A 27,650-nucleotide genomic window follows, 5' to 3' on the forward strand; every position below is an offset into this window, starting at 1 on the left:
GTGTTTGTCAGTTTCAAGGACAGATTGTAAGAAAAGCCAATAGTTATGACGCACAACGCGAGTCAGCAACCTAACTACGTGGAATTAGTCATGCATTTCCAAGGTTGTTCTGTTCAAGCGGTCTGTTGTGTATGACTCGACTCACCTGGATACCTTTAAGGAACCTATTTTTGTTGTAGAGATTAGGTTATATGTTTCCGTGTTGACATAACATATACATATTTCCCGATTCTAAAAATAGGTACCTTTCTTATCGTGCAGTCAGTTCTGACATCGACTGTATGGAAGGATGCCAGCAATATCGATGACCTTAACAATTCATATGTACATTCAGATGTATCCATTCGCGCGTGTACAACGTTGTGCATGCATTTTCTGGAAGGACTTGGGCTCTGTTAGCAGACAGTCTCATGTGTGTATCGCACCTGATCAGACGCGAACGTCTAAGGACAGGAAATATAAGAAAGTGCTTGTGAAACTTCCAGTCAGTTGTTGTGAGTGTCAGCTTATCATGAATACTAAGGTGAGCAAACGTTCTTTGCATCTATCTTTTTTCTTCGTGTTTGTTGTCGCTTGTATACGCATTCTAACTATAAAACGTGTCTTCCTAAAACAACAACTACAACACCACCATATACAACAACAAATACAACATCGTGCGCAGTTCAGACTTGGGAGGCAAACACATATAAATGCTTCGGTGGACTCTTATCTAGCACGTTTGCAAACTAAAGTGTCAGAACAAAATCTTGCTCAGCATAAACAGTTTCACCAAACACAAGTATCCACATGTGAAAATGAGAATTTGCAGTGTCCTGAGTGTTTCAGGCACATATGTCGCTTTGAGTTGAACTAGCGAGAACATCGGTGATGGCACACCAATTTTTCATGTGAAATGCCAGTGTTATGTCTTCGATCAATGCACCCTGCTGGATTGGTCGGATGTTCACCAGATGATCGAGCCAATCATATCTTATCTCTTCGGGGACACACTTGTCGAGTGCCAGATTGGAGCTGATCGGGCAAGCGGGCCCTGAACATTAGGCACGTCACCGGTAAGCTCTTGTAATAACAGGACGGATTGCCAGGAGCTCTACAGTGGCCTTGTTGGCTGCTTCAGTGATCCTGAGCAGATGCCAGATTTCCTGGACTCTGACAACCACAAAAAGGCACACATATGCCAACAGAATCTCTTTGAACGCACAGCTATGAGGTATTTGTCAACATCTTGGTCTTTCGGGTCAGCTCGTCCCATTGTTTTGTCAAGAAGGGATGTTAAATTTGCACCAGACGGCGAACTGATCTTGACCAACGTTTTGCTGTCTGCAGTTGACGTACTCAAACTGCATTAGACACACATGATCTTGACATAGGTTTGGTGGCGGGGTGTGCTCTTCTGCCTACTCATGCTACTACATAATTCTACAAGTAGACAAGAATAGAGCCGTCACCTCCTCAACCCCATCCAATGTCATTTGTTTGTGATTTGACAAAATGTTGAGGATGTTCTTGACATTCCATTGCACAACCACGAGTTCCAACGTGGAACCTGTAGCAAAGTTAAACATTTCCCGTGCTGTCTTCCGCATCTCATTCGCACCCCTGTGTCTTTAGTGCAGTTGGACCACATTGTACATGTTCACGCTATTTTCAAACAATCCAATAGCTTCGGAGTTGAGAAGAAGGTTAGGATGAAAAAAATAATGCCGTTTGGATGCTTCTTCTTGCAGCTGAGCAATGAGGTCAGTAACAACTAACCCAATCCCATTCTGAGACCTGATTGGCGTCACCTTGCTCCTTGGTAGGGTTCAAACTGACCAGCTTAGCCTACAGGAGTGGGCAAGATCCACCTTGACTATGTAGACCTTATTAGTTTGCTCAGAAACAAAATGTAGCAACAGGATCAATGGTTTGCCACGGATGAAGTGTTTGGTCCCATGCCTGCGAAGTATGTCACAATGAATTATCGATGCCCAGTCATAGGTGTGTCTAAAACAAACTTTGAAGCACGCCGAAAACTTTGTTGCTGTTGTTGTTGTTAAAAGGTTCTTTTATCTTCCAACATGCTGAAAACGTCATGCACGATGAAATACCAGGAAGATAGCAAGTGCGTGGAGCCTTCTTTGGTGCATGTGAAAACCCCACCCCTCTTGGGCCCATCGTCCAATATTGGGGACGGTACTTTATGCATGCACTACTTCGTGTGCAATTATTTTCTAAAAACATCTGAAAGACACAACTTTAGATCATTGCAGTATCTTCCTTTTTTGTTGTAAGTGTAATACAGAAAAGGGAAAAATAGAGGAACGGCAGTTTGTATCTGTTTATATTCGCGACTATCGCTCGTTTGCCACAACATTGCACGAAAATGTCGCCTCCTCTCTCCAACGGAGGGGGCTCTGCAAACCAAACTCACTGATTAAAAACAAGTAGACCCTCTTGATACATTTAGCAGACCAGGGTCTGGTACCTATGCATGGTTGAGATAGAGTGCCTCCGAATGTGGTGCGTCCCATATGAGTAGACAGACAGTCAGAAAGAAAAACGATACATTGACAGACATAGCGATACATTGACAGACATAACGATACATTGACAGACATAGCGATACATTGACAGACATAACGATACATTGACAGACATAACGATACATTGACAGACATAACGATACATTGACAGACATAACGATACATTGACAGACATAGCGATACATTGACAGACATAACGATACATTGACAGACATAACGATACATTGACAGACATAACGATACATTGACAGACATAACGATACATTGACAGACATAACGATACATTGACAGACATAACGATACATTGACAGACATAACGATACATTGACAGACCGATACATTGACAGACATAACGCCCCGTTTTCTCGAGTCCTAGGCAGAAGAAAATCACAGCAAGCGTCAGATGAATCAGTAGTTATTTGTATCCCTACCTGGGGCCTTGACGTTGCCTTTTGCCTTGACCTACTTAGAATAAATAAACGACCCGACAATGGCACAGATTTTTGTGTGCAAAAAATATAACGTAATAAGTACTTTTACATTATTGACAACAACCTCAGACGGGGAAATTCCGATATTATAAATACATGGCCAGTACTCTGGTGTGCAAGCAACTGATACGCGTTCGCATGCGGTTATTCTCGCGCGTAAAGCTAGTATGTACATGAATTGTAACTGTTCAACCGAAAAGTAATAGCAGCAACAAAGATGCCTGTCTTTTATTCTTGATGTGATGGAACCGAACTTAGAGAAAAACAATAAATGTATTGTTGCCGTGATGGGAGGGGGCTTGGGTATACACACATTAGTCGATTAAAACAATTCCAATGAGGCTAAGCCCAACCGGCGCTAGTCAGTTCGAGGGTAAGGGGGGAATTTTCCCCACTGTTAATCCTGAGGTTTTGAACAGAGTAACAAGGATTGTTGTATGTATATTCAAATGAAAGACTGTTGTTAAATGCCATGTCTGGGCTTTTTTTTCCTCAAAGATATGAACTACCAAAGTTTGTGTTGCTTAGTGTGGTATAAAGATGCACCGTTTATGAACAAATAAAAGCCTGAATGGTGTTGCTAGTTTTGTTAGGTTTTTTATCTGATAGTTACAGTACGTGTGTAAGAACGCCTAAGTAGGTGTTTGAGTGAGTGAGTGATCGAATAAGTGATATTAAATTGTCTGACACGTTGGAAGTAAAATTCGACACGATGGTCTTTTCGTGGGACAAACATTATAACTTAGTGTCCTTTGATCAAAATGACCACACCAATTATAGACCAGTTTCAAACTTGCCATTCTGGTCCAAAATCATGAAAAAAGTTGTCCTACATCAGCTCAATGCACACCTTGAAGCAAACAGCCTTTTGAACGTACACCGGTCCGCCAATTGTGCGAACCACTCAACTGAAACTGCTTTGTTGCGCATTGTACATGACCTACTCACTGCTCTTGATCACAACAAAATCTCCGCTCTCTGCTGCATTTGATACGATTGACCACAGCCTTCGACTCTCTTGTCTGGGACAATCTTTCAGCATCAACAACACAAGCACGTTTCATGATATTGAGGATTGCAGTTTCCCTCTCACACACAATATTCCAAAATAATAAATAGTCAAACAGGGGCCAAAAAACAGTTTGCACCAAGAGTTCAACTTTTTATCTATCCAAAACAGTAAAAAAATGTATATGAACATTCGTATTTCCAAGATGATTGGCGTTCCAAGACGCTATATCCTAAAACCCCCAAAACATGCTTTTACAACTTCAGTGCATAATAACTGCCCAAAGGTGCTGTTTAAAGCAACCATTGATAATAATTTTTAACATACTCCTTGAACACATTAATAAAAACGGTTAACTTGCAAATAAAGGGACAGTATTGATCAGAACAATGGTAAGATAAAGGACGCTACTTATATTTTGTACATTTTTTATCTTTATCGTTTCCTGTAGACCTCAGAAGTTCTAACCAGCTTAAGAAATCATTCTAAAATCGAAAAACAAACATCTATACAGTTTGTACGCAAAGTAGATTGATATTTGACACAGTCACACAGACATACGTGGGCTATGGGGCAACCCTACCCCCTAAATTTGAAAACGGGGTCAATTTCTTAACTGCATGCATTCAGCAAAACAATCCCTAAAAATTTATTTTTTTCACAAATGAACTTATGACTTTAGAAAAGCATTCAAAATGCATATATACAACGCTTTTTCTTTGGTCCCAATTCAAGGGGGTGTGCTATTCTCAGGTAACACTGTGAACGCTCAAATGAGACTTGGTCACATGTCAAAATAGTAATCCCCCCTGTTGTTCATGGTTCGTTGGTGGGATTTTTTTGTGTCTGAGCCATTGGCAAGCATGAAATGTCATCAACATTAGGAAAGACATAGTATCTCCCATTGTCTTTTGTGCGCAAACACTTCACACAGATCTCCTCTCGATCTGGCCCATCGGGGAAATGGGTTGACTTGGGGATGATCACCGCCCTGTATCTCTCCACCTTTCCATCCATGCTGACAAAGTCAGCGGTCACAAAGTCCCCAACTTGAATGTCTCACTGTGGGACAAAGAACCTGGTTTTCACGACTGGCACCACGCGGCATCCAGTGGCGTGTTGTGGGTAGACGTCCATTGATTTTGATAATAATTTTTATATTTTTAATTTTCAGACCTTGTTTTTAATCCGAATATAACATATTTATATGTTTTTGGAATCAGAAAATGATGAAGAATAAGATGAACGTACATTTAGATCGTTTTATAAAAAAATAATTTTAATTACAATTTTCAGATTTTTAATGACCAAAGTCATAAACTAATATTTACGCCACCAAGCTGAAATGCAATACCGAAGTCCGGCCTTTGTCGAAGATTGCTTGGCCAAAATTTCAATCAATTTGATTGAAAAATGAGGGTGTGACAGTGCCGCCTCAACTTTTAAAAAAAAGCCGGATATGACGTCATGAAAGACATTTATCGAAAAACTGAAAAAAACGTCCGGGGATATCATACCCAGTAACTCTCATGTCAAATTTCATAAAGATCGGTCCAGTAGTTTACTCTCAATCGCTCTACACACACACACACACACACACACACACACACACACACACACACACACACACACACACACACACACACACACACACACAGACACACATACACCACGACCCTCGTCTCGATTCCCCCTCTATGTTAAACATTTAGTCAAAACTTGACTAAATGTAAAAAGAAAAAAAAAATTCAAAAAAATGGGATAGCGGCGAAACGGGATTGCGCCAAAATGGGATGCGGTAGTAAAATGACGCTTGGCTTGTTAAATGTCGCCAAAATGGGACGGCGGCAAAACGGGATTGCACGTAAATGGGATATTGCGCGAATTATAAACGAAGGAGTAGGCCCTAAGTTTCTCGTACGAGATGTTTACTGGGAGTAAATATTTGGGGAGTAAAAATTTAGTTCCTTATGAGTTCTTTTTTCGTACAAGATTTTTACTGGAAGTTTACTCCGTCCGAGTCAATTTTTCGTGGAGTAAAAATTTTGTGTTACACCGGTTCATGACCGTTGTGGTAACGAGCGCACATTGTTGTCTCTATATATTGTGTTCCTACGAATCGAAAGTACGATCGCCAAGCCAGTCTGTCATTGAAGGCAACGTTCGATATTTCCGTCTGTCAGCGTTGCCAACGTTCGACAGATTTTACTACTGTTACTCACAAACTTTCAATTTACACAATGAAATGCCAATAACATGTACACACAAGAATGGGAGACGAAGGGAAAACCTACTAGCGATTGAAATTATGCAAACGAACTCACAAATCCCTCACTTTCCGAATGCAAACGCTGCAAATCCGTATGCGTGCGTCGCTGTGCCGAACGTTGGGTTGACGAACGTTGCTGACAGACGCAACAAAACTTGATCAAAAGGCACTAAAAACGATTAAATGTTTTACTCACTGGGTATCGCATTCCTCTTTTTCTTCCTGCAGACGATATGAAGCGGTTGAAACGTCGTTTCCGATTAAAGGCTCGGTTATTTCCGTTAAAAACGAAGTTTGCCGAACGTGTGATTCAGTCTACAGACACCGGTCGGATCACAACAAAAATGTTCATTCTTTGCGATTTTGTGATACTGTTGATGATACACCTGCTTTCCAGTGAAGAACATCAATAAAATGATGTTCACAAGCAAGAATAACAGACAAAAGCACGCGATGTGTAAAATTAGGCTTTGCTTTGCAAACAAAGCACGTGTTTTTTTTACTGACAGACACTTTCGGTGGTGATTGAAAATTTTTCCAGAAACGGTTTTATGCTCCCATTTGATATTGTTTCCCTATTTTCTCTAGTCAGAGACTAACCTTGTGTATTAATTGAATTAATAACCCCATTATCATAAGTTTTGTGTGTTATTTTCGTGTCTGTTGAATCACACTTTGAGATGGGGTCATGTGACAGAAGGAAATGGTGTCTGTCAGGATTCACACGTTCGCTTCGAAAAACGCGCTCAAATAATTGCTCAAACACAAACATTTTAGCTTTTATTTATTTTTTGTATTGCAAATACCATACTTACTCATGCCAAGCAGAAAAAATGATGAAAATCAACACAGTAAGCAAGTAATTTGAAGGCAAAGTTTACACACATCAAAGAGTCTGATTACCGTGAAACCTGCCCACAGCTCTGTCCTGGTTCCGTTCCTATCTGTTAGACAGAAGTCAGTTTGTTTTTGCGGCAGACAATCGTTCTAGCACAACACCTCTGCTCTATGGAGTACAACAGGGCTCAGTCTTGGGTCCGGTACGGTTTGTCTTGTACACAACACAGCTATCTACCATCATTAACCACCATGCAGTCAGTCACGAAATGTTCGCAGACGATACACTTCTTCATCAAGCATCTCCTCCTGATAAGGTCAATGACCTTGTGTCTTCCCTACAAGCCTGCTTTTCTGATGTAAACGACTGGATGAATGAACACAATCTTAAACTTAACGAAAACAAAGCTGAAGCAGTTATGTTTGCCTCTTCAACGTCTTCTTCTCGTCACAATCTTCCATCTGCCATTCAGTTAGGCTCAGCACCTACCACATTCTCAGGGAAGGCCAGCGATCTTGGGTTCTACCTTGACTCTGACCTTTCTATGAGACATCATGTCACAAAAACATGTCAGGCAGCCTACCTTGAAATTAGGCGCATCAGCTCCATCCGCCACTTTCTCACTGAAGAAGCCACAAAACCCTTGTCACTTCCTGCATATTGTCTCGTTTAGACTATTGTAATGCCCTGTTGATTGGATGGTCTTCGTTAGTTATCCAACCTCTCCAAACTGTTCAAAATGCTGCAGCCCGCATCATCTTTAGGTCAAGGAAAACACAGCATGTCACTCCCCTGCTGTACACACCCCACTGGCTGCCGGTGGAACAGCGTATCAAGCACAAATTCGCTTGTCTGTGTGTCAAGGTCTTCTCAGTGCCCCTCAGCACCTTTCTGAACTCCTCCACATATACAATCAATCAATCAATCAATATGAGGCTTATATCGCGCGTATTCCGTGGGTACAGTTCTAAGCGCAGGGATTTATTTATTTTTTATTTTTTTATTTTCTGCAATTTATATCGCGCACATATTCAAGGCGCAGGGATTTATTTATGCCATGTGAGATGGAATTTGTTTACACAATACATCACGCATTCACATCGGCCAGCAGATCGCAGCCATTTCGGCGCATATCCTACTTTTCACGGCCTAATATTCCAAGTCACACGGGTATTTTCGTGGACACTTTTATCTATGCCCATACAATTTTGCCAGGAAAGACCCTTTTGTCAATCGTGGAATCTTTAACGTGCACACCCCAATGTAGTAAACACGAAGGGACCCCATCACGCACACTCAGATCATCCGCTGACACCAGCAGCTATTAAAAGTTGAGCGCTTCAACAGGACGCAGCACGGAGCAAGAACCTTCTGGTGTGGTGCACCATCACTCTGGAACTCTCTTCCTTTCTCTGTCAGACACTGCACCTCTCTCAGCTCTTTCAAACAACAGTTGAAAGCTTTCTTTTTCACACAATACTACACCAACCCGGCCTGATGTCTGTTCCATTCTATTTATGCACGTACTCCTCTCCTACAAAGTTGGCATGATTGTTGAAAGTGTTTGCTGGGTATGTATGTATATATATAGTGTGTATAGCATATATAAATATTGTGTGAACAGTACATGTGGTGTGTTTTTGTCCGTAGGGTTAATTGTGTTATGTAGGTTGTACATTTAATTGTTCTATTCTGTGTATGTTCTTTTGCAAAGGACCTAGAGCCATAGGTTAGGCACTTAAAAACATGACCAATTGTGTCATTTTTCGCAAACCAAAGACTTAATATCTTCATCACGCAGCTCCAATCAAAACAAAATATGACACGATTCAGTGAATGTGATTCCATATATGTATATGGTAGGGTAAAGAATGGCCTATTCTTTCATATAACTGGCATCTGCCTAGTCTTTTTTTATGACAAGAAGTATATAGTTACATAATTTGGGGAACTCTCTCTCTCTCTCTCTCTCTCTCTCTCTCTCTCTCTCTCTCTCTCTCTCTCTCTCGCTCTCTCTCTCTCTCTCTCGCTCTCTCTCTCTCTCTCTCTCGCTCTCTCTCTCTCGCGCTCTCTCTCTCTCGCTCTCTCTCTCTTTCTCTCTCTCTCTCTCTCTTTCTCTCTCTGTCTCTGTCTCTCTTTCTCTCTCTCTCTCTCTCTCGCTCTCTCTCTCTCTCTCGCTCTCTCTCTCTCTCTCTCTCTCTCTCTCTCTCTCTCTCTCTCTCTCTCTCTCTCTCGCTCTCTCTCTCTCTCTAGCTCTAGATCTCTCTCTCTCCTCTCTCTCTCTCTCTCTCGCTATCTCTCTCTATCTCTCTCTCTATCTCTCTCTCTCTCTATCTCTCTCTCGTTTTCTTTCTCTCTCTGTCTCTCTGTCTCTCTCTCTCTCTCTCTTCTATATCTATATATATATACGACTTGTGTCTGTGTGTCTGTGTGTCTGTGTGTCTGTCTGTCTGTCTGTCTGTCTGTCTGTGTATGTGTGTATTCGCCATGCACGGCCAAAGTTCTCGATGGATCTGCTTCAAATTTGGTGTCCATATTCAGATACACCCCGGACAAAATCTGGTCGATGAGATATTTCAATACGTGCTCTCAGCGCGCAGCGCTGAACCGATTTTGGTTCCACCTCAGCTACCCGGGCCCCCATACCGACACACCAAAGCCGCTAGACCACATCACAACGCCAAAGTTCTCGGTGGATCTTTTTCAAATTTGGACACCGTATTCAGATACACCCCGGACACAATATCATCGATGAGATATTTCAACACGTGCTCTCAGCGCGCAGCGCTGAACCGATTTTGATTTTTCTGTTCATTTCACCATTCCGAGTAACTCTTCCTTATCTTCTCCAGTGTTTTGCGTTTATCTCCCTTCCTTCGTGTGGCTTCAATCCATATTCCTGTTTCTACGTTACTATTTTTAAAATGTCACTGCGCTGTCCAGAACGCTTCCCTTGCACCCGTAAGTTGTTCTTTCTGTCAAAGTGAAAAGGTCGAATCAATTTATAGCCACGCGAAAAATACACTGTCACCTATCTCTATATATTTATGTGGGCGTCTCTGATACTGAGCACAGACCAAAAATTGATAGGTGTACAACTTTGGGGATGTGTTTGGACACATTGCTGCAAATATGACAGAACCAAATGTTATTCATTTGCCTTCTGAGGCATTTTACTAATAAAATGAACGCTCAATATTACAAAAATCTGTTCTTGTGAATTTATAATATATTTTTGTAATCCGATGAGCGAGTCAAAATGGCGACGAAATGTGTGACATCGGTCAACACGCAACTTTGAAGTGCTCGTTTTTTTAAATTACACAGTTTTCAAATGCGATACAGGTGTTGAAAATACCACAAAGGATGAAAGTTAAATGATGCTAAGCAAAGTTGATAAATGGCAAGGCATTTCGCCTAAACAGGCACGGTAAAAAGTCGGTCGCGTACATCCATTTTTCAAGAAAATATGAGAGTAGAATCATCTAAGGCCAGCAAAGCACATACACTAACATATTCAATAACAAATGGTCTCAAGAACTCACATTTTCACTGGCTTCTTTGTGCTGTGAATAGCAAGTCGAATCACACTATGGATGTCTCTTATGAAATCATTATGTTGCCATACCCCAAAGATTCAAGAGACATTTGACTTTGGAAAAAACACTCCTGAGAACACACCACAAGCATGTTACTCTCCAAACAGTGAATTTTGAATGACAAAATCGATTTAAAATTCAGTAAAATCTATTAAAAAAATATATAATCGAAATGCTGCAAGGCTTGTTTGAATTTTGTTCAAAACTCAAAATAGATGTACACACCAATGTGTCCGAACTGGTTTTGACAAGCCAATTCCATGCAATTTATTCTTCAAAATGACGAAATGGAACGCTGAACGTCATTACAATACGTAATTTCGTCGTGACGTCATCCGTACATATTTCTGTTCAGCCCGTACACTGTTATTCAGCCGGTACACTCAGGTATTTGGCCTGTGAACCTGTACCAGGCTTGATCCTGTTGGAGTAGGCTATAAATATCAGTCTGCTTAACCTCAACGTCTGATGACCACAATCGGTGCAGAAATGAGATATAACGGGTTTTAACTGACAAAAGTTTGTTTTTCTTCTTAAAAGGTGTATATCTAACATTTAATTCAGTCAGGGTTTGTGGTCCTATCAAACAAACATCGTCAAAATCAAAGAAAAATATCAAACCTTAACTGTTTTTAACGGACAAAAGTTTACTTTTCTTCATCAAAAGTTTGAATTGAAATTTAGTTAGGGACAACAGATCTACCTACAAAATTTCACTAAGATCGGTGAAAAATGGGGTTTAACGGTTTTTTAAACTGCCAAAACTTTGGTTTTTGTCTTGAAAAGTATGTTATGATATTCCGTTAGAAACAACAGACATACTAACCAAATTTCACAAAAATCGGCTTAAAAATGAGATTTAACGGACTTTTAACTGCCAAAAATATTGCTTTTTTCTCTTGAAAAGTATGTGTTTCAGTTTAATTAAGAACAACGGACTACTATGCCAATTTTTGTGACAATCCAACTTTAAATTACAAAATGTCACACTCTCCGTGCCAAGATTGAAGACGCCCACTTATAGATATAGATATTACCCGCTATTACGAGCTAGTCGTGTGACAGAGAGTTTTCTTGCACACGAGACTGTAGATGTTTCACGACGGCTTTAGCCGGAGTGAAACAGCAGCAGTCGAGTGTGCAAGAAAACTCTCTGTCACACGACTAGCTCGTAATGGCGATTATGTCTCACAGCTTCAACAGAGGAGAGAACAAACACGTTTTGCGTACTCACGCTTGATAAACCTAAACACAGGAGCAGCCATTGTGGAGAGATCTACTTTTTGACGAAAGTGACCGAACAACTATAAATGACGTCTCGGAATATGTGAATGACGTCACAGTCATCGTCACAGTCTGTATCTTTTGAAGCATCGCAATCTTCATGACGTCTTTCTGTGTCTGCATCCGCGAAATGTTTGTTCTTTCCGGGATCTTTGTCATTTATGTTCACAACTCTGTCCTTATAGTGTCAGACTAACAGGCCTCCTGAGCGAGCCACTTTCCAAGGGCAGCTAAATTCGCGTATGGAAACAGTACTGTCGTCTGGGATGCCGTTTTCAGTATTCTGAGCGTTGAAGAATTTGTAAAGAGAAGAAACGATAACAGCAGGAGAAATAAAAGTCGTGTGTGCATTTTGGGGTTTTTGGGGGGACGATTTCGAGTTTGAATCCGTTCTTGCACATGCTCCAAAGCGCGTAACATACAATCTTGCACACGTTTGCTTTAGTAGTGGCAAAGAAGGAAAGCGTGTGACATACATATATATATACGGCTTCTGTGTGTGTGTGTGTGTGTTTGTGTGTGTGTGTGGGCAACACCTGTGGATTTTAGAGTTCTGTTTGTGATGGGGTCTAGCGGCTTTTGTCTGTCTGTATGTTCTGGCATTTGAGAAGCCATAACAGATAATATAGGGCTTAGAAATAAGCCCTAAAATTCTCAATCCCATTTTAGTCAGGGTAGGTAGGGATATTTTGGTTCAGATTCTTCCAAAAGCACCATATTTGGCCCAGAGGTCGCCCATGCCATACTGTTTCCATTTTTGCCGACTGCCAAGACGGGCGCCCCATGGGGACGCCATATTGGCAAAATCCAATATGGCCGCCGTCCGGGTTACATATTGATCACAGGTAAAAAAACTAAAAATGCTAGAATCATAAATGATATCACATTTTAGGGTTTTTTGGGGTCAGGGAATCCGATTCAGATGTTATTTCAATGATCTGAGGTCAAAATCCAATATGGCCGCCATCCGGGTTACATATCGATCACAGGTAAAAAAAATAAAAGTGCTAGAATCATGATTGATACCACATTTTAGAGGTTTCCGGGGTCGGGGAATCCGATTCAGACGTTATTTCAATGATCTGAAGTCAAGTTTACCCTTCAAGGTCACAAAAAGGTGCTATTGGAAGAATCTGAACCAAAATATCCCAAACACCTCTAATTATACCAAAAAATCAATGATTATTCAGGAACAATTTTAATTCAAATAATTCGGAGACATCTGTAGTGGCAAGACACTTTTTGCCGCTGTGTGCATTCAATACAGGATTATTATTACTATGCATATGTTCTGGCTGGCACTCTATGATTCCAGCAAGTCCTACTGGTCATCACCACCGTTATTAACACACCCGCCTTTGCATTTGCAGTGCTAGAGGACCGTCACATTTTCAGAGGACCGTGTATCGGACACTAACGCTGTTGCATTTGCACTCTATGATTCCAGTAACAAGTCCTACTGGTCATCACCACCGTTATTAACACACCCGCCTTCGCATTTGCAGAGGACCGTGCATCGGACACCGGCGCGGTTGCATTTGCACCTTCCCGTGCATGCCTTGAGGCAGCCACATTGCAAGAGAATGGCACATGCCAATGAAGCGTCGCTTAGAGTGGTCCATAGTGGTTGCCAGGTATTGGTGCCATCTTTGTGCCAGCCCCACTCACTGAAGTCAGGAATTTCCTGCTGGATTGAGGTGGCCTGACCCCAGTAGAAACTCGCCTGTAGTAGCGCTCGCTTGACATGCTGGAACAGTGCGGCTTGGGTAGGTGGAAGCTTTTCCAGCAGTTTGCATCCAGTGGAGAAGAGTTGATATCTGGCCGTGTTGACATCAGCTGCACTGCACCCCTTGCTGTACATGACTATGACAAAGCGTTCGAGGCGCTGCATATGCACAGACTCAAGACTGAAGAGGTCAGGGTCATGCGTGAGAGCCACTAGTGTGTCGGTGAGATCCGGTATGCTTGTCCATGCTGCCCATGCTGTCTTCTTGCCACATCCAAGAAATTGTGAAGTCGTGTCGCACCCCGTTAAGCTGTGAAAGAGGGGTAGTGCCAAGGATTTTGACGGCCCAAGGTCAGAGTAGATTGTATGGACTGGTATGTCACGGTAGTTTTTACCAGTACCGAAGCCCACCCAGAGCTCTGATAGGCCCAGGGACTCGAAGAACCGGATTGTCAAAACTACGACATCGCTGTCCACAGTGCGAACAAAGGCTGTTGTATGACCCTGCTTTGCTGCATGTGCCAGATGCAGGAGGATCCTGGTGTCCGCCTCGGAATGGTTGCACGGCTGAAGTGTTGTGAGGTCACAATACTTGTTGGAGAGCACGGTCTCGAAGCGGGTACTCAGGAGCAGCTTTCCGTCCATGTCAGCCTTGGAGATCTGTGTGGTGATGAAAGAGAACAGCTCCTTTTTGTTTTCCTCATTTTTCAGGAATCCGCTGTTCCAGTCACGCTTCGGGATTGGAGTACTGCCATCACCGACTCTTGTCCGTGGGCCATTTCCACGTCGTTGCTGTGTGAGCGCTTTGAGGTTATTTTCCTCTGGGTAATTATCCCATATGGCGTCAATGCGTTGGGTACTGCTTGTGATTTGGGCCTCCAGATATGGTACAATGTGGAGTGACACATACTCGCTGAATGTATTTGCTGTTGTGGGTCGCACCATGTGGATAACAGCTGCCATGTCCAACACCACGATTGTGGCTTGTTTGGCAGCATCTGCGCGGCCAGTGGGTGCATTGAGGCACTTAAGAATGTCTGATTTTGTCCCTGATCGCAGCAACCCTCGATCCGCCAGGCTCGGTGGCTCTCTCTGATTTTCGAACCGAAAGAAGTCTGTCATGTCGGCATCGGGACGTGACTGGAGTGAGAGAAAAAGTTGTGTGATTAACATCATGTTCTGCCTCTGGACGCCGCTGTCCTTTGTACCTTTTTTCTTATTGGGGTCAGGTCGGTTGGCGAAGGTTAGCATGTTATTCCGCTTGATTGAATCAGTTACTGATACTGAAGCCTTTTCCAATCTGTCCATGACATATGCTGCATGCAGGGTTTGGCCAGTTTCACCGATTTGAGATAGAGAATCAGTAACGGCTTGTTCCATGACATTGTGTGTATCGAGTGCTATGAGCTCATGACTTGTAACAAGGAAAGGATTGCCCAGCTGCTCTACCACCTTGATGAACGCTTGTACATCCTTTTGAAACTTTAACTGCAAGCTGTGTCCTTCCTCGTGGTGAGCGGAGGATGGCAATGGTGGGTCATTGACGGCCTCAAACTCCTCAACGATGAGACACCAATATGACTTTTACAGTGTCGATGAGGGGTAAACTTGACTTCAGATCATTGAAATAACATCTGAATCGGATTCCCCGACCCCGAAAACTTCTAAAATGTGGTATAATTCATGATTCTAGCACTTTTAGTTTTTTTACCTGTGATCGATAAGTAACCCGGATGGCGGCCATATTGAATTTTGACCACAGATCATTGAAATAACATCTGAATCGAATTCCCCGACCCCAAAAAAACCTAAAATGTGATATCATTCATGATTCTAGCCCTTTTAGTTTTTTTACCAGTGAACAATATGTAACCCGGACGGCGGCCATATTGGATTTTGCCAATATGGCGGCCCCATGGGGCGCCCGTCTTGGCAGTCGGCAAAAATGGAAACAGTATGGCATGGGCGACCTCTGGGCCAAATATGGTGCTTTTGGAAGAATCTGAACCAAACAACCCCTATAAATCCCTACCAAACCTGACTATTTGACAGGACTTCGCCTTCAAAGGTGAATGTGGTGAACCGCCACGCTGTCTGTCTCTGTCTCGTGATTCACCCCGGCGAAGCCGGGTATTCCTCTAGTCCAGATATATATATTTTTCCCCTTCCTCTCTCTGTCTTCAGTTCGGTGTATTGTAAGAAATGTACTCAATCGTATTGAAACTATTTTCAGATAACACTACTGATCTACACAGGCCTACTTGCATCTGCACAAGAGAAACCTTCAGGTAAAACTATATTGAGAAAAAAACAACCAAAATCTAATGTGTCATCTAACAGAAAATAGTATTCAAGGAAACTAACAGAGTTAGTAAAGTGGAATGTTATTGTTACATATACGCTGCTTTCCATGCCATTTCCATAGGCTTTTCCGTTCGTGTCCGTCTTTGTAGGTTGTACTGATGTGTGTACTACGCAGTGTTGATTCCTTGGCCTGATAAGCCGCGCGGCGAAGATTTAAACTAGTGTTTGGTTTATCCACGTGCCGTTCGATTATAAAACTAGCACAGGTAAATAAACTGTTCTTGCTAATTATTTGTAAACACAAACCAGGATAGTCAGGGGACAGTTATTTCTTCGTTCTTCTGAATGTGTATGTCGCTGCTGTGGTTGTTTACCTATGTCTGCGATGTCAGAGAACAATAACGCACTTGTGCAATCATGTCATTGTTCTTCGTGTGTATATATTCAAGTCACATATGTATTGAACTGGCAGACACCTTAGTTTTAACTCCCTTTCCATGGTAGTGCATTTGGAAAGAAATACCTTAGACAATACAGTTTAATTTGTAGAAGAGACTCGCTAAAATGTACTTCTGCGTTACCCATCATTACCTGAATTAAATTCAATGCCAATCCACAGGTCTACTCATTACATGTGAGGCACCCATGGTCTACGAAGGAGGTAGAGGTGCCGTGGTGTGCAACTACAGAACTAGTGTCACAGAGTTTCAGTCTGTAGACCTTTCTGTGGATCACTATCAACGAGGCTCCAATGATCCAGGTTTGCTTCTTTTACTATTTACGATTACTTAATATGAATGTGTGTGTGTGTGTGTGTGTGTGTGTGTGTGTGTGTGTGTGTGTGTGTGTGTGTGTGTGTGTGTGTGTGTGTGCTTGCGTGTGTGTGTGTGTGGGTGTGTGTGTGTGTGTGTGTGTGCGTGTGTGTGTGTGTGTGTGTGTGCTGCTTGCGTGCGTGCGTGCGTACTTACCTGCGTGCGTGTGCGCGCGCGTGTGTGTGTGTGTGTGTGTGTGTGTGTGTGTGTGTCTGTGTGTGTGTGTGTGTGTGTGTGTGTGTGTGTGTGTGTGTGTGTGTGTGTGTGTGTGTGTGTGTTGGGGGTGCTACGTCGACAATTACATGTTGAAGGGTTGGAATGTTAGATGGAGCAAGCACTAACAGTAGTCGTAAATGTAATCGATATTAGATACCCCATGAGCGGACATGACTTTGTGTACTTGTTCAAGATGAGTAAATGTTTGAACGAATGAAGTTCCAATTACTTCAACAAACCCACACCCCACAACCCTGGTGTGTATATGGGCAAATGGCCACAAGATCAATAAACTATATAATTGTCAAAGTCTCTCCCTCTCTCCCGGCGATGTAGGCCGATAGTCCTAACTGCGGGTCAATCTGCCGAAGACATGTTGGGATCGTTCGACGTACGTATTTGTGACACATGTTGACTGTTTTTATTATTTTTGGTTCAGACGAGGTGGCATCATGCACAAATGTAAGAGGAGAAGGCTTGAAATGCCAGGCAAATAAAGATGGCTACACGTTCATGGTGGCAGAGAAGTTGGACACAATGGTGCTGAACATTGCAGAGACGACAGTGGACCATGCTGGACGCTACGTGTGCAAACTGATGTCTCCTGAAATTGAACGTACACAACTTCAGCCTTGCGAGTTTTCCGTCAATGGTACGAGTCTGAGTAGCATGTGCGCATAGCAAACTTACCTTGATGTTTTGACTTCGTCATGTTTAACATCTGACCGCTATAACATTTATCAGGTCACCTAGAATCAGTCCTGGTTGCTCAAACTTGTCACATGTTACACATACAAGGTAATAATTACGTAACCTACTTTAGCCGGTTGCAGATAAGTCAAACTACGTGTGTTTATTAATTACTGTTTGCGTGTCATCTATTTTTATCTACTATCTATTAGTGCAAAGGTGGCGACGTGGGTGTTTAAAAAAGATGATGATGATGATGATGATGATGATGATGATGATGATGATGATGATGATGATGATGATGATGATGATGATGGGGAGGGGGAGGAGGACGAGAAGGACGTCCACGACGCAGAAGACAGCGTTGATGATAATGATTTTCTTCAGAATAAAATCGTACATTTTTTTTCAGAGAGCAACAAATCAAAAAGCGAACAGAGAGCCAGTGACAATACTAGGACCGATATTACCGATCCTGAAGGTGATATATTGCTGACTGTTTTGCTGACTTTTTTTTTTTTTTTTTTTTTGGGGGGGGGGGGTCAGCATATCTGTGTTTGTCTCTGTATCGGACTATCTTTCCCTCGAGAAACTCAACTAATATCAGGTGAATGTTTCGAACAGTAGCACTGTACCATTAATGTTTAAAAACATGTATGCACATGCAAATTACAGAGCGCACAGCAAATTCAAAAGCTTTAGTGAGTTTATATCTATATCAAAGACCGTCTGGCTGTCTGTTTATTTATCTGCCTGCATATGCTTGCGCGTTCATTCTTATATAATTGCGTGTGTGTGTGTGTGTCCATGAGTGTGGGCGCGCGTTCGTGTGTGTGTTTGTTCATACATGCGTCCTTGCATGCGTGCCAAAGAGATAGAGAGAGAGAGAGAGAGAGAGAGAGAGAGAGAGAGAGAGAGAGAGAGAGGGAGAGAGAGAGAGAGAGAGTTTAAATACCGTGCGTTCGTGTATGCGTGCGCGCATACGTGCCACAGAGAGAGAGAGAGATATACAGAGACAGAGACAGTGACAGAGAGAGAGACAGAGAGAGAGACAGAGAGAAAGGGGGGAGGGGGGGGGGGGTAGAAAGAGGGTAGGGGGAGAGAAAGAGCGAGTGTAAGATTAAAAAAAACCTGTAATTGAAACATTCATTAATGTTATTCCAGTGTCTACACCTTCAGTAACTTCGGACTTGAAATTTCTCATCGGATTACCAGTCGGATTGACTGTTTTGCTAGTTGGGATTGTGATTGCTGTTTTCTTCCTCCGAAGGCGGTAGGCACATTTTGTTCTTTGTTGTGATGTTTTGAATCTAAGGCGATTGTCTGAAATTAAGTTATAACAGCGTTTGTGGTTGATTTATGTTTTATTTAATACATTTCAGCTTTATTACTTCTACATTTGAATTTAATTGTAATTTTTTTAATTAAAACTGACTTTGCTTATCAACGGAATGATTGACTGACTAGTCAGTCAACTTGTTCATTGGTTAACTTTGTGATTAATTGACTGATTGATTGATTGATTGGGTGTGTTGGTTGGTTGGTTGGTTGATTGGTGGATTTTTTCCATGGTTTACGTGTTTACAGAAATCATAACCGAGAACAGCCAAACGTAGAAGACGGCCAGCCCGATACAGATTCCACTGGGTAAATATCCGTCCGCTTTTAAATGTCTTCCAAGTAGGTAATTTGTGACCATTACTATGTTCCGAAGTGTTTCCATTGTTTACATGAAATCTGCTTCTGATGCAACATGCACACACACACACACACACACGCGCGCGCACTAGTCAAGAACATTATTAAAGATATGGGCATTCAAGAAATAGATGGATGCACGCATTAGTCGTCCAATTGGCTTGATGATTGATCGATTGATTGATTGATTGACTGATTGATTGATTGATTAAATGATTGCTTGATTTATTGATTTCTTGATATCTTGGTTTCTTGATTTCTTCGTCGATTTAATGATTGCAGATCAGGGACATCTGACTCTTTAGTGAAAGAAAAGCCATCGCCGTACGTTTCGTCTGATAAAAAGGCTATCACAGCTGCACAGGGAGAACGCGAACCTTTGATATCAGATCTCGAAAACAACGCCATACAAAACAAGGCAGAAGAGGGTGTTCATTTGCAAGAGGATGCTAAGAACAGCAACACAACCAATTTGGATGCTTTTGGAGAGGAAGTAAATTCTCAGGTGGAATCAACGGCTGCATTTGACACTAAAGGTATCGCTTTTCAAAGCAAGTCATATGTCATGTTTGTTCGTGTGTGTGTCTGGCAATGTGTGTGTGTGTGTGTGTGTGTGTGTGTGTGTATGTGTGTCTGTGTGTGCGTGCGTGCGTGCGTGTGTGCGAGCAAGCGTGCGAGTGTGTGTGTGCGTATGGGGGGGTGTTTGTGTGTGTCTGTGTGTGTGTGTGTGTGTGAGTGTGTGTGTGTGTGTGTGTGTGTGTGTGCGCGTGTGTGTGTGTGTGTGTGTGTGTGTTAGCTTGACTGCATCTGCATACAGTGTGTTTGATACATTCAGCAGGGCCACTTGACCGTCACGGGAGCACAGAAAATCCACGAGTTAAACTCGCAGAATTGAAGTCGACTTCCGGACAGACTGAAGCAGCTGGTTTCACTCCGTTTGACCAGGCGTCTCAACCTGTTGCGAAGTACGTATACTCTTCCCGATGTACTATTTGATATTGTCATCATTTTCACGAGTTTTCATTCACAAACACCTGAGAAATACATCTCATGTTCCCCATGCAATAAATCCCCGGTTACCATAGTTGCAGGAAGCAGGTTATACATGGATAATCAAAAGCAAACCCAATAGAAACGCTCGGGAATTCTTTTCATTGGCGTTTCCCCAGACCTAAGCAGACGACACGACACTGCTTTGCAAAGTTCCAAAAACGAACTGGCAAGCTGGCAAAAGTAAACAAAAAACAAAACTATACTTCATGAAAGGTCATACATTCATCACAAACAAATGAAACCTACCGATATGTTTTGTCTTCTTACAAAGTCATGGAGTGCGTGTATCTGTGTTTCGATACACAGACGTTCAGAGAAACACGAACGTCAAGTCACACAAATTTTGACCCGTGCACCAGACGTTGTATCAATAAATGAAGCACAAATAAGAAATAATAATAAAAGCAAAGAAAATAGCAACAAGATATGCAAACATCTAACAAAGCCGAGCAAGCAGAATGACAGGTCTAATGAAAAACAAAGAGGCACTGAGTCGGAAACAAGATCGCGATTCTTTCCTTCGCTGCACGACGCAAATCTTCTGTGACCTTTGACCCAACGTAGCTTCCACATTCGATCACTAAGCTTAATATTTACAACTGAAAGCCGAAGGGATGGAAAACCGAGATGAACCTACATAACTGTGCATCCTCAAACCTGACATATTCATCCCAACATTTTATGAACTCTAAAACACAGAAAGTTGCTTTCACACACCAGCTTCGATTGCCAGTGGTTATCAATACGGGACTCGTGTGGTTATCTAAACGTAACTCGTGCACTTATTTTCTCACTACCAAAATGATCACAAAAACGATGTGTGGTGGTTCGTTTTCAGGCCAGCTTTTTTGTCGGTCCTCGGGGGGCATATCGGCCTTGGTCAATAAATATGAAACAAAAGACGATATGCTCCCCCTCGGACCGACAAAAAAGCTGGTCTGTCAACAACCCATCAAGCATCTTAAAATGTCTCATGTATAGTTTTCCGACACTGCTAGCTGAACTCGTTTTTTGCAGGTCCAATAACTGTTGGCAAAATGTATATCTGTCCTGCGAAAGAAGAGTTACATTATTCATTGATTTATTATTTCATTGATTTATTCATTCAGTGATTTATTCATTTAGTGATGTATTATTTCAGTGATCTATTCATTCAGTGATTTTTTTCTCCATATATTCCTCCACCTAGTTATTCATTCAGTCAATCAATAAATAAATCATCTATTCTTTCATCAAATTATTCATTTAATATATCCGTCCATCAGTGGGTCTTTTCATTCGCTAAATCGTATATCAGTAACAATTTGTAATTTGACACAAAGACGCATTTTTAGACCATTAAATCAACAGAAGCAATTTTTTTAAATTTATTTATTTTTTTTGCTTAACGCCCAGCCGACCACGAAGGGCCATATCATTGCGGTGCTGCTTTGACATTTAACGTGCGCCACACACAAGACAGAAGTCGCAGCACAGGCTTCATGTCTCACCCAGTCACATTATTCTGACACCGGACCAACCAGTCCTGGCACTAACCCCATAATGCCAGACGCCAGGCGGAGCAGCCACTAGATTGCCAATTTTAAAGTCTTAGGTATGACCCGGCCGGGGTTCGAACCTTACCACTAGGCCAACCGTGCCGGTCAACAGAAGCATGCCGAAACAACACACGATATAACAAGTCGCGTAAGGCGAAAATAAAAATATTTAGTCAAGTAGCTGTCGAACTCACAGAATGAAACTGAACGCAATGCCATTTTTCAGCAAGACCGTATACTCGTAGCATCGTCAGTCCACCGCTCATGGCAAAGGCAGTGAAATTGACAAGAAGAGCGGGGTAGTAGTTGCGCTAAGAAGGATAGCACGCTTTTCTGTACCTCTCTTTGTTTTAACTTTCTGAGCGTGTTTTTAATCCAAACATATCATATCTATATGTTTTTGGAATCAGGAACCGACAAGGAATAAGATGAAAGTGTTTTTAAATTGATTTGGACAATTTAATTTTGATAATAGTTTTTATATATTTAATTTTGAGAGCTTGTTTTTAATCCGAATATAACATATTTATATGTGTTTGGAATCAGCAAATGATGGAGAATAAGATAAACGTACATTTGGATCGTTTTATACATTTTTATTTTTTTTTACAATTTTCAGATTTTTAATGACCAAAGTCATTAATTAATTTTTAAGCCACCAAGCTGAAATGCAATACCGAAGTCCGGGCTTCGTCAAAGATTACTTGACCAAAATTTCAACCAATTTGGTTGAAAAATGAGGGCGTGACAGTGCCGCCTCAACTTTCACGAAAAGCCGGATATGACGTCATCAAAGACATTTATCAAAAAAATGAAAAAAATATTCGGGGATTTCATACCCAGGAACTCTCATGTCAAATTTCATAAAGATCGGTCCAGTAGTTTAGTCTGAATCGCTCTACACACACACACAGACAGACAGACACACACACGCACACACACACGCACGCACATACACCACGACCCTCGTTTCGATTCCCCCTCGATGTTAAAATATTTAGTCAAAACTTGACTAAATATAAAAATGTGTATACGTGAGTTATTTTAGCATATCACCACATACATGTCCCTAATAGGAAATACCCTGTGAGGACGTTTAAGCCCCCCCCCCCCCCCCCCCCCAATCATGTGTGTACACGTGGTCAGTGAATGGTGGTGTTGACATCAGTCCTCAGCACCCTGCGACATCAGACACGTTCAGGAATTGGAAGATGAAGATGAAGAAGAAGACGAGTCCCAGGCAAACATGGCAGTGCCTCCTCATAGCTCAACCACTGGCTTGGGGAACATGTGGATAACATGGTTGAACAAGGGATTATGGTGGAAACTCCAATTATAGGAGCACTCTCTCCTGTGAGTAAACACAAAAGATGCAGATCGGTGTGTGTGTGTGTGTGTGTGTGTGTGTATGTGTGTGTGTGTGTGTGTGTGTGTGCGTGTGTGTGTGTGTGTGTGTCTGTGTATGTGTGTGCGTGTATGTGTGTCCGTGCGTCTGTGTGTGGGTGTTCGAAGCGTGTCCGTCTGTCTGTCTGTCCGAGAGAGAGAGAGAGAGAGAGAGAGAGAGAGAGAGAGAGAGAGAGAGAGAGAGAGAGAGAGAGAGAGAGAGAGAGAGAGAGAGAGAGAGATCAAATCAAATCAAATTCCTTTTTTTTCGAGGGTTGTGGCATGAGCAATACAACGAGCTTTTTTTCAACCAGCCCTCGCCCAGAGAGGGGACTAATCTAATCACATATTTACACGGATATTCACGTAGAAAAAAAGGTAAAGAAAAACAACAACGTATGAATATTTACACATTACATATTATACACAAACATTAAGCGTCGTTTATGTAACGTAGTGAAAACAATGCTGAATACACATGCATGAACTTTGAGTGTTTTTGTGTGGATATAATGAACACTGATGCTTTGGACAAATGAAAATAAAACTAAACGAAGTCTTCCATCACTGTGATTTTTCGTAATTTAACATTACGTAATAGTAATCTCTTGTAATTTAAGAGAGAGAGAGAGAGAGAGAGAGAGAGAGAGAGAGAGAGAGAGAGAGAGAGAGAGGGAGAGAGGGAGAGATAGAGAGAAACAAACAGAGAGACAGACGGAGAGACAAGCAAATATACACGCACACAAACACAGACACAAGCACTTCAGCACGCATACACAGACAGAAAGACACACACACACACACAAACACACACAGACAGACACACACACACACACCACACACACACACATACGCACACGCATACCCACACAAACACACCCACACACACACACACACACACACACACACACACACACACACACACAGTAATTGGAAGAAAGAGAACATGTACTTGCATATGGCTTTTTTACCTTTCAGTCCCTCCTAACATGCAGCAAGGAACAGCTGAAGAAGACCTCCTACAAAGATAAGCTTCCTTAAACATGCAGAGCTGAGCAACAATTTATTGTTTTCTTAGGCAGAAGTTTTTTTCAAGAGTGACACATTAACCGCATGCAGTTTTGTGATGCGCTGATAGGCTGCACCTCCCACGTGCATTCGTGGTTTTGTCGCCATTTGGGCAGCCAAACTCCGTTTTCATGGGACGCATGCTTAGTACTCTATTTTTCATAATCCACCGAACTATGACATGGATTTTTACCTCGCGTTTTTGCAGTTGGTCGTATGCCTGCGTGTACACTCAAAGGGCAATACAGTGTTCTAGATGATCGAACGTGTAGCAAAGACCTGTACGTGAACGTGTAGCCATTGCGTGACCCGTGACTCACGTTTTTCTAAGATAAGATAATTGCCTATGTATTTTTACACCCCCGGTATAGGGGTGTGTATAGGTTTCGGTCGATGTGTTTGTTTGTTTGTTTGTGTGTTTGTGTGTTTGTGTGTTTGTGTTCGCATATAGATCTCAAGAATGAACGGACCGATCGTCACCAAACTTGGTGAACAGGTTCTATACATTCCTGAGACGGTCCTTACAAAAATTGGGACCAGTCAAACACACGGTTAGGGAGTTATTGGTGAATTAAGATTCTACAAGGACTTATAGAGAAACATATTCATGGTCAAAGGGAAATAACCTTCTCAGTTGGTGGCAGTGAGAATGGGTGCAGTGAGAATGGTTATTTCCCTTTGACCAACGGGGGTGTTTTTCCTACCTCCGAGGAATTTCTTGTTTTTTATGTTTTGAGAAAAACGCAAAAACATTTCTTTGGTTTCTGAACAATTTGCCCATCTCATTTTAGTTACACGTTGCAAACAGCCTATCTCGAGCGGTGACAGCTGGATAAACGTGAGATAAAGAGCTGACAGAAACATTTTCAATCAGCAAAACTGTACAATAGCCGCCATTTATGTGTAATTTTCTAGAAAACTGTAAACACCACTATAAGCATTATGCTTGTTGTTGTTTACTCAATATGCGTTTTTTTTAAATAATGCATAAACGTTGAATAAACCAATCAGCAAAATTGCATAACAACCCACAAAGAGCCTTTGCATACTTTCACATTCTCAAAACGTCTTCCTGTATCATAAAGAAAAAGTTATACGATATGGAATAATGTTGATATTGCAACCGTTATTAAAATTGCTCTGTATGCAGACGATATCACCCTTTTTATATTTAGTCAAGTTTTGACTAAATATTTTAACATCGAGGGGGAATCGAAACGAGGGTCGTGGTGTATGTGCGTGCGTGTGTGTGTGCGTGCGTGTGTGTGTGTGTGTGTGTGTGTCTGTCTGTGTGTGTGTGTAGAGCGATTCAGACTAAACTACTCTACCGATCTTTATGAAATTTGACATGAGAGTTCCTGGGTATGAAATCCCCGAACGTTTTTTTCATTTTTTTGATAAATGTCTTTGATGACGTCATATCCGGCTTTTCGTGAAAGTTGAGGCGGCTCTGCCACGCCCTCATTTTTCAACCAAATTGGTTCAAAGTTTGGTCAAGTAATCTTCGACGAAGCCCGGGGTTCGGTATTGCATTTCAGCTTGGTGGCTTAAAAATTAATTAATGACTTTGGTCATTAAAAATCGGAAAATTGTAAAAAAAAATAAAAATTTATAAAACGATCCAAATTTACGTTTATCTTATTCTCCATCATTTGCTGATTCAAAAAACATATAAATATGTTATATTCGGATTAAAAACAAGCTCTGAAAATTAAATATATACAAATTATTATCAAAATTAAATTGTCCAAATCAATTTAAAAACACTTTCATCTTATTCCTTGTCGGTTCCTGATTCCAAAAACATATAGATATGATATGTTTGGATTAAAAACACGCTCAGAAAGTTAAAACAAAGAGAGGTACAGAAAAGCGTGCTATCCTTCTTAGCGCAACTACTACCCCGCTCTTCTTGTCAATTTCACTGCCTTTGCCATGAGCGGTGGCCTGACGATGCTACGAGTAAAATGGCATTGCGTTCAGTTTAATTCTGTGAGTTCGACAGCTACTTGACTAAATATTGTATTTTCGACTTGTTATATTTAGTCAAGTTTTGACTAAATATTTTAACATCGAGGGGGAATCGAAACGAGGGTCGTGGTGTATGTGCGTGCGTGTGTGTGTGCGTGTGTGTGTGTGTGTGTGTGTGTGTGTGTGTGTGTGTAGAGCGATTCACACTAAACTACTGGACCGATCTTTATGAAATTTGACATGAGAGTTCCTGGGTATGAAATCCCCGAACGTTTTTTTCATTTTTTTGATAAATGTCTTTGATGACGTCATATCCGGCTTTTCGTGAAAGTTGAGGCGGCACTGTCACGCCCTCATTTTTCAACCAAATTGGTTCAAATTTTGGTCAAGTAATCTTCGACAAAGCCCGTACTTCGGTATTGCATTTCAGCGTGGTGGCCTAAAAATTAATTAATGACTTTGGTCATTAAAAATCTGAAAATTGTAAAAAAAAATAAAAATTTATAAAACGATCCAAATTTACATTTATCTTATTCTCCATCATTTGCTGATTCCAAAAACATATAAATATGTTATATTCGGATTAAAAACAAGCTCTGAAAATTAAATATATAAAAATTATTATCAAAATTAAATTGTCCAAATCAATTTAAAAACACTTTCATCTTATTCCTTGTCGGTTCCTGATTCCAAAAACATATAGATATGATATGTTTGGATTAAAAACACGCTCAGAAAGTTAAAACAAAGAGAGGTACAGAAAAGCGTGCTATCCTTCTTAGCGCAACTACTACCCCGCTCTTCTTGTCAATTTCACTGCCTTTGCCATGAGCGGTGGACTGACGATGCTACGAGTATAGTTACGGTCTTGCTGAAAAATGGCAGCTACTTGACTAAATGTTGTATTTTCGCCTTACGCGACTTGTTTAAAGGATGAGATTGATATGTATTATGCACTTGATATAATGAATGACTTTTCGAGCTTTTCAGGCTTAAGGATACATAAGAGAAAGTCTGAGGCGATGTGGTTGGGTAGTAGGAAACATTGTGACGAAACATTTTATAATTTTGGTTGGAAGAAGAAGTTGAAGATTTTGGGTGTATATTTTTGTAATGATAAGAGTGCTTCTTTGGTAGAAGATAACTGGACTGGAAGAATAAGGAATATTAAGC

General features: G+C 41.5%; 1 protein-coding gene across 2 annotated transcripts; it reads left to right on the forward strand.

Annotated features, from left to right (window-relative positions):
• The first annotated feature begins 269 nt into the window (after nucleotides 1–269).
• On the forward strand, nucleotides 270–26,977 carry LOC138973325 (uncharacterized). 2 transcript variants are annotated; one of them, XM_070346050.1, is made up of 11 exons: nucleotides 270–523; nucleotides 15,978–16,032; nucleotides 16,668–16,808; nucleotides 17,516–17,728; nucleotides 18,179–18,247; nucleotides 18,931–19,039; nucleotides 19,354–19,413; nucleotides 19,747–20,000; nucleotides 20,300–20,429; nucleotides 23,224–23,408; nucleotides 24,417–26,977. In XM_070346050.1, exons 1-10 carry the CDS (start codon nucleotides 290–292, stop codon nucleotides 23,351–23,353), a joined length of 1,395 nt encoding a protein of 464 aa, XP_070202151.1. In that variant the 5' UTR covers nucleotides 270–289; the 3' UTR covers nucleotides 23,354–23,408; nucleotides 24,417–26,977. The 2 variants fall into 2 exon arrangements, with proteins under 2 accessions (XP_070202151.1, XP_070202152.1); XM_070346051.1 differs by having other exon boundaries at nucleotides 20,303–20,429.
• Nucleotides 26,978–27,650: the final 673 nt, after the last annotated feature.

This window comes from Littorina saxatilis, linkage group LG8, assembly GCF_037325665.1.
Source record: "Littorina saxatilis isolate snail1 linkage group LG8, US_GU_Lsax_2.0, whole genome shotgun sequence".
Classification (NCBI taxonomy): Eukaryota; Metazoa; Mollusca; class Gastropoda; order Littorinimorpha; family Littorinidae; genus Littorina; species Littorina saxatilis.